The sequence below is a fragment of the Arabidopsis lyrata genome (genome assembly GCF_000004255.2).
Source record: "Arabidopsis lyrata subsp. lyrata unplaced genomic scaffold ARALYscaffold_3, whole genome shotgun sequence".
Taxonomy (NCBI): Eukaryota; Viridiplantae; Streptophyta; class Magnoliopsida; order Brassicales; family Brassicaceae; genus Arabidopsis; species Arabidopsis lyrata.
In genome coordinates this window covers 19,615,287-19,628,733 of record NW_003302553.1, presented here as the reverse complement: position 1 = coordinate 19,628,733, position 13,447 = coordinate 19,615,287, and the positions used below count along the sequence as shown (strand labels likewise).

Genomic DNA, 13,447 nt, shown 5'->3' with positions numbered 1-13,447 from the left:
GATCGGATATCCGATTAACCCAGAAGCATTTTACCCACCCGTCACCAAAGTGTTGCAAAAATACTAGTATAGATAAATTTATGCTCCACGATTTCCTATGATTTGTATAAATACCTAATTAAGACCTTCACAGCCATTTGTCGTCAGATGCTTCATCAGTGTTGGATTGTGGTGCTACAAAAGAAGGTTTGCTTTGAATGTTATATTTATCGATTCACTCGAGAAGAAGATAAAAAGGAAGAACAACAAAGGCCAAATGAAAGCACATGGTGAGCACAAGTACGTGAGTTATGAATTATGGAGTTAAAACAGATTTGATCATTCTCTATTTTTTGCACATCTACGACGTTTTGGTCTTACTGACATATATTGTTTTGCAGATTTCTTATTAAATCAAGGAAAATAAAACAGTAAATATAATGTTTGGATCTATGAAGTGCCAAGTCAAGACTCTGGTACATATATCATATTTTAAGAGATTTCATAGTCTTAAAAAAAAAATATATTTCTCTTCTAGCTCAGAAACACATCTATTTCTCTTTTAAATCTAAGAAATGAACAACTTTGGAGATTTAATCATAAATAGCATGATAATTGTATAATAATTTTGTTGTAGTTATAATGAACTTTCATTTGTTTTTCCGTACGTAGTACGGGACTGCATATATACTAGTATCATATAAATGAAAAGTTTTTGGAATTACATGTTGATTACCAAAATTTTTTTGGTTCCTTGGCAAAAAGAAAGAAAAAACAAGGAAGCAAAAAGCTTATAAGGTGGAACCCGTAGATCACCTAATCTAAAGAGACATTAGCATTCTAAATTTTCTCCAATGCCTCCTAGCATTGATGGTATTAATGATTTCTCGGTCAATGGTCCTGAAGATGATATGCGGCTGAATCACTTGGTCATTGTGTAGAAGATTATTTTTCTGCTTCCAAATAGCGTAGACGATGGCCTGAGCGACGATCTTTCTGAGAATAGAAGGAGAAGACGCTGCAGCAATTTTGGTCCAAGAGATAAGAGAATCCCAGTCCTGGAACTGACAAAGAGGCTGCCTGAGTCTTGATTTAACCATGGTTCAAATGGACACACTGAAGACGCAAGTAAGGAGAAGGTGGTCTCTGGTCTCTGCAAAAGAAGAGCACATACAACAAAGCGGAGAAATCTGCATGCCCCAAGAAGCCAACCTTGCTCGAGTAGGCAACCAGTCAAGATGTGAGATCCACATATTGAAAGAGTTTCTTGGAGTAGCCCCTTTGAACCAAATATAAGAGATCCAATCTCCACAGGTCTCCCTAATAGAAGAGAACTAAATAGAACAAAATTTGTTATAGAATATTGAAATGACATCCCTAATGGGTGTTACAAGTCTCCACAAGAGTCTTTGTCCTCTTCATTTAGAGAATGAAACTTTAGATATGATCAAGAATATGCGAACTGTAATTGTCTTCTCAATAGACTCTTCAGAACTGGAGTAAATGATATCATGTTCTTTTGATATATATATATATTTTTTTGAATATCTGAAAGTTCAAGTCCGAAGGCCCTACATCTCTTTGAGGCGGGACCCATACCATGTTCTTTTGATTAACTAGTCTTTTTTGCACTTTTAAGTGACTTTCTTAAACACAAGAAATACTGTTTTGTCTTTCTAGATTCTTATATTATTCCTCATCATTTAAACTCAAAGCATGGCCGTGGCTCGTACTACTATAATCCTCAAAATATATATATATATATGACAAACAACTAAAGTTATATGGTTTATTATATCAGTTTTGTTTCTACCATATATTTAGAAGAAGAATATTTTCTTCACATATGCTAAGGAAATCAAAAATCATACTTCATCTCTTTCATTTTAAATTATATCTAGACATACTACACGTCTACACAGAAATCAAGAAAAGTTAAAATATAACTATATATATCATCAGTCTGGTATATTATATTAAAAAAAACCCAATATATTTTGCATTCAACTTTTAATAAACATTGCTTAAATGAAATTTTTTTCTTTTGTTTAAGATATTTTAATTTGAAACAGAGAGAATAATATATATATATATCTATACTAGTATTTTTGCAACACTTTGGTGACGGGTGGGTAAAAATGCTTCCGGGTATATCGGATACCCGACCCGTTTTTAAAATTCCTTCACAAAAAATTTGTTGGGTCGAGTTATATTTAACCCAACTCATACACTGGATATTCTATATTTAATAATTTAGATATTTAGAAAATTTGATTAAGATTTATAATTATGATTCTCCTATCATCTTTGTTTGATTTGTTTTTAACTGTTTTGAATCATCATATAATACATAAAGTAAAAAAAATCAATTTTTTTTTCTGCATATATACTGTGATTCGAAATTTTAAAAACGGACATATATTATCCAATTGAAGAAAAAGTGTGTTCAACGTTCTACATCGATTAAAATATTTAGACAATGATTCAGAATTATATCATAAATAAGAACATTAACAAAATAAATGAGTTTTTTTTGCCGAACGGGTTTGGCGGGACGGGTTTTTGAATCAACAATAATAAAAAGATTAAAATATCATTAATCCGCCGCTTTAATACGGATTAAATATTTTTTTTAATACCACAAATATTAGACATATTAAATCAGTCTCATTTAGAAAAGATTGTATAAAACCAAAAATTGTCCCGTGGTATAATGTCCCGTGGTCTTAGAGGATGATATGATTTGTAAACTTTTATATATAATAAATAATCATTAAATTTTAAAATAAAAACAAATCACGGGACGGGTTAATAAATTACGGAACAAGTTATATTTCGGAAAGGATTTATATGACAAACGAATTTGAATCAATATTTATATATCGCTTTAATACGGGTTAAATCCTCCGTATATTAATAATTGTTTTGTAGACTCGTGGTATACCGTTACTTAATAACAATTATAAACTATAATATAAATAAATATGTTATAAGGAGATACAATTTACAAAATATTTTTATACTAACTTTAAAATTAAATCATCTCGCGGTGTACCGCGGGTTAAAATCTAGTATTATGGTAGTAACGAGAAAGAAAATGTATATGTTCTCCAAATTAGCTACAATTAGTCAAAGAACATAAAACAGCTTTGAATGATTAGGGGAGGTGTAATAATTAATCAACCCAATAATTTCGTACAAATATTAAATTGAATCATTAATTTTAATAATCCAAGTGAAGCATATAGTATTCATTTTCTTAAATATTACGATGCCTGGTTGTACGTAGACTTAGAAGAGTACGGAAACTCCTTCGTACAAAATTCTTTTCGTGTGACTGTTCATATTTTCTGAACATTCAATTATCTTTTACGTTACACTAAAAACATTCAATTGTTTTTTATATATTGCACATGCAAACGAAATATAACAGAAACTTCCCTCAGATTCGTTTTTAGTGTTTCTTTCAGTTTGTTGCCTGTAATCAAAGTCTACGTTAATCCCCATATGGTCAACTAAAGATAAAATATCGAATAATTGATTATCTGTTAACGAGGCATCGCAATTTTTATATCACAAAAAAAAAAAAATTGTAAATCCATTTTCATTATACATGTTGAGATTGATCATCATTATACATGTTGAGGACCTTGAGGTTGATCATCATTATACATTTTTGAAGTACAAATTTGCTCCTTCCAATCGGGTCGGGTTCTTTTTCTGATTTTGACCTGAAAATCTTCAATCGGATATTTCCTTAAATTTTGGCAAAATTCAAAAAAAAAATTAATTAATAAATCTAAAATATATATATTTTCTCAACTAATTACTATATCTAGTCATTATACATTTTTGAAGTACAAATTTGCTCCTTCCAATCGGGTCGGGTTTTTTTCTGATTTTGACCTGGAAATCTTCAATCGGATATTTCCTTAAATTTTGGCAAAATTCAAAAACAAAATTAATTAATAAATCTAAAATATATATATTTTCTCAACTAATTACTATATCTAGACTCTTTAATTATGGTATATTTTTTACGATTTTTTATATGTAAGGAAATCAAATATGAAGATTTAATGCTAATATAATAAATTTAAACTAATTTCCTAAAACCTCTCTACCTAATTTAAACATAAATATATAATTCTCATTTCACTTTTATTTGATCTTATATTTATATTATTTTGAATTATTATAAAATATATATTGTTAATAAATTTTAGATTTTTTTCTACATATGTTATGATTCAAAGTTTTTAAAACGAACATATATTACTCAATCGATGAAGAAAAAAATATGTGTGTAATCTATATTAACATTTTTGAATAACTAATTGCGCATTTAATTAGGTAGTTTTTTTTATTCTAACCCGAAATTGAGTCATTCGGATCTTTCCTTAATTGCTATATTATCTAAAACGGGACAGTATACTACGGGTGAAATCCTAAAATTAACAAATCAAAATAGAAGTATTTAGTATTTTAAGATACAATTATAAATTATTTTTACGGGTTGGTAAAAAAACACACACTAATTTAAAAATATATATAATGAAAACCATTTGAAAGCAAACTTTTAAATTGACTCGAATTATATGTTTTTTTAAATAAAAGTGTTATTAAATAAATAACAAAATGATGTTTAATTCCACAAGACGGGATTATATGGTGGGACGGATTTTGGTCGATATTAATACGGGACAATAGAATTAACAAATCAAAATACAATTACAATCTTAAATACTAAACAAAACAAATACAACTTAAATTTTTTATTTTTTAGATACAACGCATATGACCCGCGATGTAGAACAAAAAATATTATACACAACAAATTCATCAATTTATAAAAAGATAAAAAATCAAATAATTAACCTACGGTGTACCGCGGATCATATCCTAGTTTCATATTAGTATTCAAGGAAATAAACATTAGAGTGAAGAAATGATATATGAGGAAAGGGAGAGGAAAGGCAAGCGCACGTGAAGGAGTCACCGAAGTCCACGAACTTCATCAAATCTTCGGAAGATCTTATGGCCGGTGTGACGGTTCCTTTCTTTATTTGCTGTGTCTGCGTCAATAACTTTTTAATTGCATATATATATCATTATTGTGTTGTTAATGTCTCTATCTACAAGATTATTTATATGTTAACGTATTGTTGTTTTTTATAACGGCAACATGCTTGTAATGCAACAGGAAACCTCCGGTTCTCCAAATAAACGTTGACCTCATCTGAAATATATAGACTGATATAGAAGAGTCTGATAATATTAAAATTATGATCGTATCAAACATTTTGTAGGCACCATATATCCAATTATATCGTTTTGATATGAAATCTCGATTTTGAAGTTTTGCTTTTTCACTGTCATAACTTGATTTCGAACTTTTAGAACTGGAATAGAAATCCACAATTCTTTTACGCCAAAACCATAATGGGATTTCGTTAGTTTTGGCGTCAAAATGTGAGTATGCGGTTTTTGGTGGGAAGGATTTCGTGGTTTTGGAGACAAAACACAATTTAATTTCATGGTTTCGCTGACAAAACATGATTCCATGGTTTGGACAACAAAACTGATAACAATGGTTGTGGCGCTAAAACGTGGGCTCCACGAGTTTGGTGCCAAAAAATAGTTTACGGTTTTGGCGTCAAGAAAGTATTTTGCAGTTTTGGCGTAAAAAAAAATAGATTTTGCAGTTTTAGCATTGAAACGACATCTTATGGTTTAATGGTAAAATATTATTTCATGGTTTTGGTGCAAAACTGTGATTCCAAAATTTTGTGCAAAAATGAGATTTGATGGGGCTCTATTTGCTCCGAAACACGATTTTTCATCGTCAGTTTTAAAATTTAATTATTTTGCCATTTTTTTCTCAAAAATGAATGTCTTAATTTTTTTTTTTTTTGCTGTGAATGTTAGTATCATTAAAAATGAAGATGTTTGGCTTTACAAAGTATGAGCCTTTGTATTTGAATCTCTCGGCAAAAAAATAAAACAAGGAGACAAAATAATTAGGAAATTGGATGAAAGAGTTTCATCGTATCCAAAGTTGCATCAAGTTGCGATATCATTAGCGCTTATGTCTTATAGTGATTATGATTCTTGTTTCTCGATCAATGCCCTTGAAGATGATATCCGGATGAATAGAAATCTGATTGTGGACCACATTATTCCTCTGCCGCCATGTGTGATAGACAACCGTTTGAGCTACAATCTTCCTTAGAGTGGTAGGTGTACGTTAATGGTGTCAAAGCTCGTAGCCAAGAGAGGAGCTCAGCCCAAGAGAAGAAGCTACTTCTAGAAGAATCAAGGAGATCAAGGACCAGCCTCCAGATTTCATGCGAGTAGCTACAAGAGAGTAGCAGGTGGTCCCTCGATTCCGTCGCTGACAAACAAAAGGAGTAAGCTGAGCTAGAGGAGATACCCCAAGACAACATTCTCTGCTTTGTAGGCAACTTGTTCAAGTGAGAAAGCCACATGTTAGAAGCGTGCCGAAGGATTCACTACAGGAAATGTGGGTATTAATAGCGGCCGAAAAACGCAATTATTCATCTACCATAGCGTTTCCTTAAGCGCTCTGACATCGCCCGTTATAGAAAGTCGGACACTTTTGATAGCGGTTTTTCGTTGTGCTATAGTTAATTGAACTACGATAGCGGTTATGACACTGCTATTATTAATATTTATAATAACGTGTAATAATTGTTATGATTGGGTTGTACCTATTTTCATGATTTGATTTTTCTACAATATTTATTTGATTAATTATTTCAATAATTTATATTTTTATAATATTTATATTTTTGTTAATTATTTTAATTGTATTTAAATCATCTTTACTGTGATTTTTGGATTAAAATTACATATCAAAAATAAAAAATACAATATTTTATTATCATTATTACATGAAATCATATACAAAAACTTTTATAAAAATACTACATCAATTAAAAATACAAGACCAATACATCTCCTCTACATAGAATGCCTCTTCATGTGCCCTTGTCTCCTATCTTCATCTTCTTCCTCTGGCACTAGATATCTCAATCAGAAGAAGAGTCACTTGTGTAGGTGCAATATCTTGCACATCGGCTGGTGGATAGGCTTCATAAACATGGTGGAAAACGACTCGGGCGATTCCATCCCAATCTCTTGATAATCTGAATACACAGAGTCCAACTCTCTAACAGCAATATAAAGCAACAAACCACACAACAACAATCCCCAAAGAGATAGCTCAGGAAAATAAAAGAGTTCCAACACAATAGTGCATAGAAACGTAACTAGAAACTCCCTCTCTGAGTCCATCTTCACCACTACCAGAGAACAAGTAATCCCTGATCTGGAATCTAAACACCTGAAGTCCTTGATATTTAGGTTAGGGAGACACGCGCGCATTCCTGACAACAGGCACGGGCGATAATCCAGGCAAGCTTCCCCGCAAGCCTCACAACAGACACGTCCCAGCTGTCCGACCGTAGGCCCCGCTGCTGCGGCAAGGCGCGGCAGCCCTCTGACCCTGCGAAAAAGAGCTTCCCTTACTTTTTTTATGGTTCCTCCGGAGCGGGAAATTCCCTCTATCCATATGAAAGGGCAGGCGGTCGAGTAGCTGTATCGCACTCAAAGTAAACAGGCGTTCCTAGGGAGATATCGATCTTGCTTCAAGCATGCAATCTTCTTCACTAGTAGGAGAAAGAATCTACATATTCAAGTACAGGTGATTCAATAGCAGCAGACCTCGGTGGGGAGAGGTCTTACTAGCCTTCCCGCACGACTGAGCACAAGAAATGTGTTTTGGTTGTGTTCACGAGGTTCTACCACTGCAGGGCCCAATCATAGTCAAAAGAAGAGTTTGATCCTGGCTCAGAAGGAACGCTAGCTATATGCTTAACACATGCAAGTCGAACGTTGTTCTCGGGGAGCTAGGCAGAAGGAAAACAGGCTCCTAGCTCAAGGTAGCTTGTCTCGCCCAGGAGGCGGTAAGAGCGGACGTGGGGACTCGGGTCGGGGTGCAGTAGCTAGGCTGTGAACTTTGAAGGGGTAGATAGCAATCCAAGTCTTATACCCGAAATGCTGCAAATAACTTGAGAAGTGCCTAGAGAGTTCCTACGAAAAGATACTCTTAGAACGCGGAGCGCCGGCCCCTTAGCCGATACAGTTACCGACTAACATCACCGAAAGTATTGTTAAAATCCTTTTACGAGAGGGTTTTATCGAAAACGTAAGGAAACAAATTCATTCCAGGGTTGGGTCATTATAACCACTTGATCGACAGAATGGGTGGGAAGATGGAGTGAAGTTAGCTTTAATGAGTTCTAATATGCAACGTCAAGCAGTTCCACTTTCTCGGTCCGAAAGGTGCATTGTTGGAACTGGGTTGGAACGCCAAGTGGCTTTAGATTCGGGCTGCGGGGGAGAGCAGCCTCTACCAGGGGCAGGGGGTCGGCGTCCATTGAGTATAAGAGAGCAAATGATGGTATAGCAATGAACATCGAGATTATATGATTGTACTTCCACTGGCCCTCTAGATGACCTTCAAATATAAGAACTTGTTCCTATTTGCTTACTTGTTAGAGTAAGGAAAGGAGAAGAGCTTCGCCCCCGAGGAGCCGTATGAGGCGAAGACCTCATGTACGGTTCTGAAATAGCGGTGAAAATAGTAATGTTCTCGCCGACTAGGATTATCTAACAGTTTAAGTTATACCGGTGTGCTGCCTCGCAGAGATTCTCAACCTAGTCCGCGCATACTCTTTCCGTTTCTGTCTTACAGGCTTTCGCTAACGTTGTTCAATCCGTTGCTTGTTCCCTTGACCTTTCATTCACACTCTGATTGACGCTACCCGGTCCACTCAAAGCTTGAAGGATGAAGAGGCCGACCTCTGTTTTTGAACAAGTTGGTCAAGGTTCGTTATCTTAAGCATTCCTGTTCATCCTTATAAAAATAAGTGATCCATCTAGTGCATGAAGGGAAAGGCTTGATCTGCTCATTCCCCCTCTTTCTTTGAAGCAGAAAGGCAAAGAGCTGCTTCTTCAGGACAGGAAGAGACCCCCAATCCTATGGATACGATGAACGGGAAAGAAACCGATCCTCCTTTATTTGAGTCCCTCGTGGAAGAAGAATTAGCTGATGTAGAAGGTTTCTTTCTTATCCTATCCACCACATCTTTTACATACTCAGACAGACTCCAGCGCCTATTCAAAAACACTGCGCCAAGAGACCAAGCGGAGCCTCTCGGTGAATGTGGTAAACAAATTGAAAGCCATATCAATCGGTATAAAATGACAAACCTTTTGGTATGTACCACAAAACACTAAGAAGTACCCCGCCGGTTCTACTCTCCTTGACCCGTGGACAAACGCCACGTGATGGACGGCGCCCGGCTCTGACGAAGAACCAGTAAGGTCAGCTGACTAATGATCGATCGCTCCTAAGGTCAGCTGACTAATGATAGAAGACTGGCTCTGCTTTACTGCAGTCATATACTATGGGCGTGAGAGAAATTCCAGGCGCCATGAAGGGAATCCAAGCTGTAAGCAGAACGTAGTTTTGGAGAATTGTAAGGGAAAAGTAAAACTGAGACTGCATTTGGTTTCCTCTCAAACTCCAAATAGCAAGTGGGAACAACAAGACAAAACACACAAAAAAACGTAATAAGTTGTACAAGCTTCAATGGCAACAATCCGAAAACTCCAAGCTGATCAAGTTAAATTTGGGTTAAAGAGATTCAGGAATTACCTCATGCTTTCAAGAGCAGCCTTCTGCAACTCGGGATTGGGATCCTGAACCCTCTCGACATAGAGCTCAAGGTTCTGCTTTAGTTCCAAGTCCTCTTCAGACTACAATAACAGCCAATGGAAGCCGAGTCATTAAGTGACCATATACTTATCTACAAGTTAACATGCTAATCGAATGACAGACATGACATTCACTTTAACAAACGAATAGCTTGCCTGCGAAAAAAAAACCCTAATTCTATAACATACGAATTCAATTCGATCGATTTCAATTCAAAATCTGACTGCAAATCTGACGGAACCTTGAGGGAAGCTTCATCCTGCTTCGTCTTCTTCTTATTATAAGTACCTTCGTCTTGGGATTGGATTCTAATTGCTCAAGATTCGCAGAGCACCCACCACCATCTCTCTGACCAATAGAAGATTTGAGACGCTTATAGCAGTCATGCACTCTTCGAATCTCTTCTCTGTTCCTGCTTCTGGTTTGAATTTCCTCCTGAGATGGAGGCGACGGCGTCACCGGAGCTGGGAACGAGCTAACCACCGTAGAAGGGGATTGGGATTCTAATTGCGGTGGCGGAGGCTGAGATTCAGGAAGAGAAGGGCTAAGAGTGCGAGATAAACCTCTGGAAGCGGAGATGAGGGAGCGATACGCTTGCTCAAGATTCGCAGAGGTTGATTTTGGGACCTTTGATTTTCTCATACGAAGAGAAGAGGTAAAAGGAAAAGAAGTTTTAACCAAAAAAAAAAGAAAAGAAGGAGAAAATCTTAACCGTTGGATTTAATTCATCAATGGTGGAGAATAAGCCAAAGTTCAATCCTCGAGGTTAATGTTCATTGGCTAAGAAAAAGAACGGCTCAGATCAAAGTTATCAAGACAGATCAACGGTGTACATTAATCACATCAACAATAAGAATGGACGGCTGAGATCAAAGTCGGCGCTATCTAACGGTGTAGGATTAGTCCCACAATCTGGGAGGTTACTTCCCATTGGCTATTAATGAAAAAATCAGAAAATTATCATATAAAATAGTTTATTAATGAAAAAAAATATAAATTATTTCTTTAAAAATTTAATATAAGTATTTCAATTTTTAGAATATTTTTTCTTATAAGTATAAAATTTTAAAATTAAGAACAATTAATATAAGTTAGTATTCCAACTATCTAACTTATATGTTCATAAACACTAGGGCATAGTTTAGGGTTTAGGGTTTAAACTTTGGGGTTTAAATTTTTTTACTCAAGTATTATTACTTTAAAATAATTTCATTGCATTTTATTTTGTTAATTTATAAAAAGTGAAATATGTTTCAAGATTGAACTTCCAACCCTAAACCCTATACCCTAAAACTAAACCCTAAACCCTAAACTATTTTTAAAAATGAATTTTATTTATGTTATTATTTGTTATAATTAATATTATTACTATTTCAAACAAATATAATCCAAAACCCTATACCCTAAACTCTTTAAAATTATAACTTTGTTATTATTTATATAATTATTAATATTATAATTAAATATTTGTGTCTTTTTGAGATATTTGGTTATATTTTTTTTCTTTCTTTTTCCTTTATTTTGTTTTTACAAAATTCGAAAATCATAACCAAAATCTTAAAATCCTAAAAATCATTTAACTTGAAACCTAAAGTACATGCCATAAAATAATTATTTCAATTTTTTTCCAGTTAAGATGTTTTAAGTTTGTGTATTTGTGTTTGCATTCTCAGATATATTTTTACCAAGAGAAAACATATGCCATTAGTAACATAAGAAAACATAGTCAAGTGCATGTAATAAAAGAAAACACAAAGTGTTCGACACTTAAACTAATTGTAATAGCCATCGTGGATCTCTGAGAGACCTCGCAGTTCCTGCTGACTTTCTTTTTGATATCAGAGAAGATCATTCCCCATTTGGGTTTCCATGTGATATGAGACAATACTTCAACCTCTTGAAAACCAGTCTTGTAAGTAGCTTTAATGGCTTCTATAGCTCCTAATGGAAGTCCATCAAAGGACATTGCTTCAGGTGGTGGATTTGGTAACGAAACCACAAGCAACAAGAGGTTTGGATTCTTCACTGTCACCTATCAAACAAACTCATAAAATCAGAAAACTGAACAAGAGCATATGGATCTTATACAAATCTTAAGAGTGAAAAATTTCACCTGAACATGGTAACAAACATCATCAAATGCAATCCACTGATAATTTAGCTCCACAACTTTATCAAGACTGAACAAAAATAATAATGAAGACCTAAAACTCTACAAAAAGGATTGAACTTTTCTTCCATTCTACAAAATCTACAGGATGTGGTCGGAGTTAGCCTCAGGTGTGTCTTTTTCACTCGGCAGTACAACTTGCCAAAACTTGGCTAAATACTAATCCCATTACTCTACAATCATTGTTCCTTTGCTGCTTCCCGTAAAAACATGAAAGTCTATGTTAATCGCACTAATAAAAAAACAGTCCAAAACAAAAAATGCAGACTTTGCCAAAGAGAAGAACCTAAGAACATACTTAAAGTGCATCTACGATATAAAGCTTCCTATGAGATCAAAACAAAGTATCAATATTTAACCACCTTGCACATATGAAACAAGCGAGTATCTTTTTCTCCTACCCAAATAAGAAACTAAATTATCATGAAAAATCTGGTCATAAAATAACTTTGATATACCTCCTCATGTTCATCATCAAACCAAATAAAGGTTGTGATGAGCGGGCAATCACATCTCCACTTCCTGCAATAAAGATAAAAAAACGGCAACATGTAAATGTGGAAGCTATACAAACGAAGTACAAATGGAAGTACCACAACCGGTGTATTTTTACATGGATGACACCACAAGATCACAGGCAAGCGACATCTTGCCAAAACATGTAACTCAGTTATTCTCATGAGCGTAACTCAGTTGCAAGAAGTCAAGAACAGTCACATAGAGATCAATTAGATATCAATTATTTACCAAAACATTAAAATTGATATATCAAAATGAAACTCATAAACCTTCAACAGAAGTTTCACCAAGCTCTTCCTGCAAAAGAAAAAAATTCATCGATGTAAATTAAAACTTTACATGAGACAAATACCCAAAACCCAAACACAATGTCACCGTAAATGTCAAATTCGACTTACACGGATGAAGATCGATGAAAAGTGACAATGAAGGATTGAGACAGAGATCGAAGTACTAGACTGAGATTAAGAAAAAACAATAGAGACTGAATCGAACGAGATGCTGAATTGAACGAGAAATTGATACAGATTGAGACTACACATAAGAGGATCGAGATTGACATTCAGAGAACGAGACGAAGATAGATTTGCTACGATTGAATATGAACATACCTGTTGGAGATCGAGAGAAATCGAGAGATATCGACTGAGATTGAGTTGCAGATTGTGAGAATTCGAGTGAAATCAAGTGAGATGTGTTGTTGACTGTGAGAAATCGAGAGAAATCGAGAGAGAAGAAGTTTATTTTGCCTTAAGAAAAAATTGAAAAAGTGATGTTTCTTGTTTTAATTTATTTTGCCTTAGCCAAAATTTCACATTTTTCCCTCTTAACAGATTCAATAGCGGGAATTAAACTTTAGTAACCCGAAAATTGGCCGCGTCAATTTCAGCATGTCCCGCTTAAATCATCTATAGCGTTTACAATTCAAAAAACGCTATCTTTAAATCACGATCAAGTCAAATATAGCAGAGACA

General features: G+C 34.6%; 2 protein-coding genes and 1 pseudogene across 5 annotated transcripts; all 3 read right to left on the bottom strand.

The window, feature by feature from the left end:
• Window positions 1-791: 791 nt before the first annotated feature.
• On the bottom strand, window positions 792-1,709 carry LOC110230511 (annotated as a pseudogene).
• Window positions 1,710-6,807: 5,098 nt separating this feature from the next.
• On the bottom strand, window positions 6,808-10,426 carry LOC9319938 (histone H2A.v2). The gene is made up of 4 exons (XM_021032136.1): window positions 10,173-10,426; window positions 10,026-10,092; window positions 9,725-9,825; window positions 6,808-7,148 (listed from the first exon to the last, which is right to left on the bottom strand). The coding sequence occupies exons 1-4, from the start codon at window positions 10,424-10,426 to the stop codon at window positions 7,004-7,006; spliced, it is 567 nt and encodes a 188-aa protein (XP_020887795.1). The 3' UTR covers window positions 6,808-7,003.
• A 1,029-nt stretch (window positions 10,427-11,455) lies between these two features.
• LOC9322015 lies at window positions 11,456-13,226 on the bottom strand. Of its 4 annotated transcripts, none has more exons than XM_021030520.1 (5): window positions 13,085-13,226; window positions 12,872-13,007; window positions 12,579-12,770; window positions 12,413-12,476; window positions 11,457-11,816 (listed from the first exon to the last, which is right to left on the bottom strand). In XM_021030520.1, exons 3-5 carry the CDS (start codon window positions 12,632-12,634, stop codon window positions 11,511-11,513), a joined length of 426 nt encoding a protein of 141 aa, XP_020886179.1. In that variant the 5' UTR covers window positions 12,635-12,770; window positions 12,872-13,007; window positions 13,085-13,226; the 3' UTR covers window positions 11,457-11,510. The 4 variants fall into 4 exon arrangements, 3 of the variants coding, with proteins under 3 accessions (XP_020886181.1, XP_020886179.1, XP_020886180.1); XM_021030521.1 differs by having other exon boundaries at window positions 12,872-12,931; XR_002333129.1 differs by lacking the exon at window positions 13,085-13,226 and adding an exon at window positions 11,898-12,147 and having other exon boundaries at window positions 11,461-11,816; window positions 12,568-12,770; window positions 12,872-13,078.
• Between the last annotated feature and the right edge of the window lie 221 nt (window positions 13,227-13,447).

Bases quoted from the DNA above. Each gene is read 5' to 3' on its own strand.
- LOC9319938 (XM_021032136.1), bottom strand. From the start codon at position 10,426: ATGAGAAAATCAAAGGTCCCAAAATCAACCTCTGCGAATCTTGAGCAA. The intron at 9,826-10,025 runs GTTCCGTCAGAT...CTGTTATTGTAG, and splicing joins AGGATGAAGCTTCCCTCAAG to TCTGAAGAGGACTTGGAACT. The intron at 7,149-9,724 runs GTAATTCCTGAA...CTGTGTATTCAG, and splicing joins GCTGCTCTTGAAAGCATGAG to ATTATCAAGAGATTGGGATG.
- LOC9322015 (XM_021030520.1), bottom strand. From the start codon at position 12,634: ATGAGAATAACTGAGTTACATGTTTTGGCAAGATGTCGCTTGCCTGTG. The intron at 12,477-12,578 runs GTGTCATCCATG...TCTTTATTGCAG, and splicing joins CGCTTGCCTGTGATCTTGTG to GAAGTGGAGATGTGATTGCC. The intron at 11,817-12,412 runs GTATATCAAAGT...TTTGTTTGATAG, and splicing joins TTGATGATGAACATGAGGAG to GTGACAGTGAAGAATCCAAA.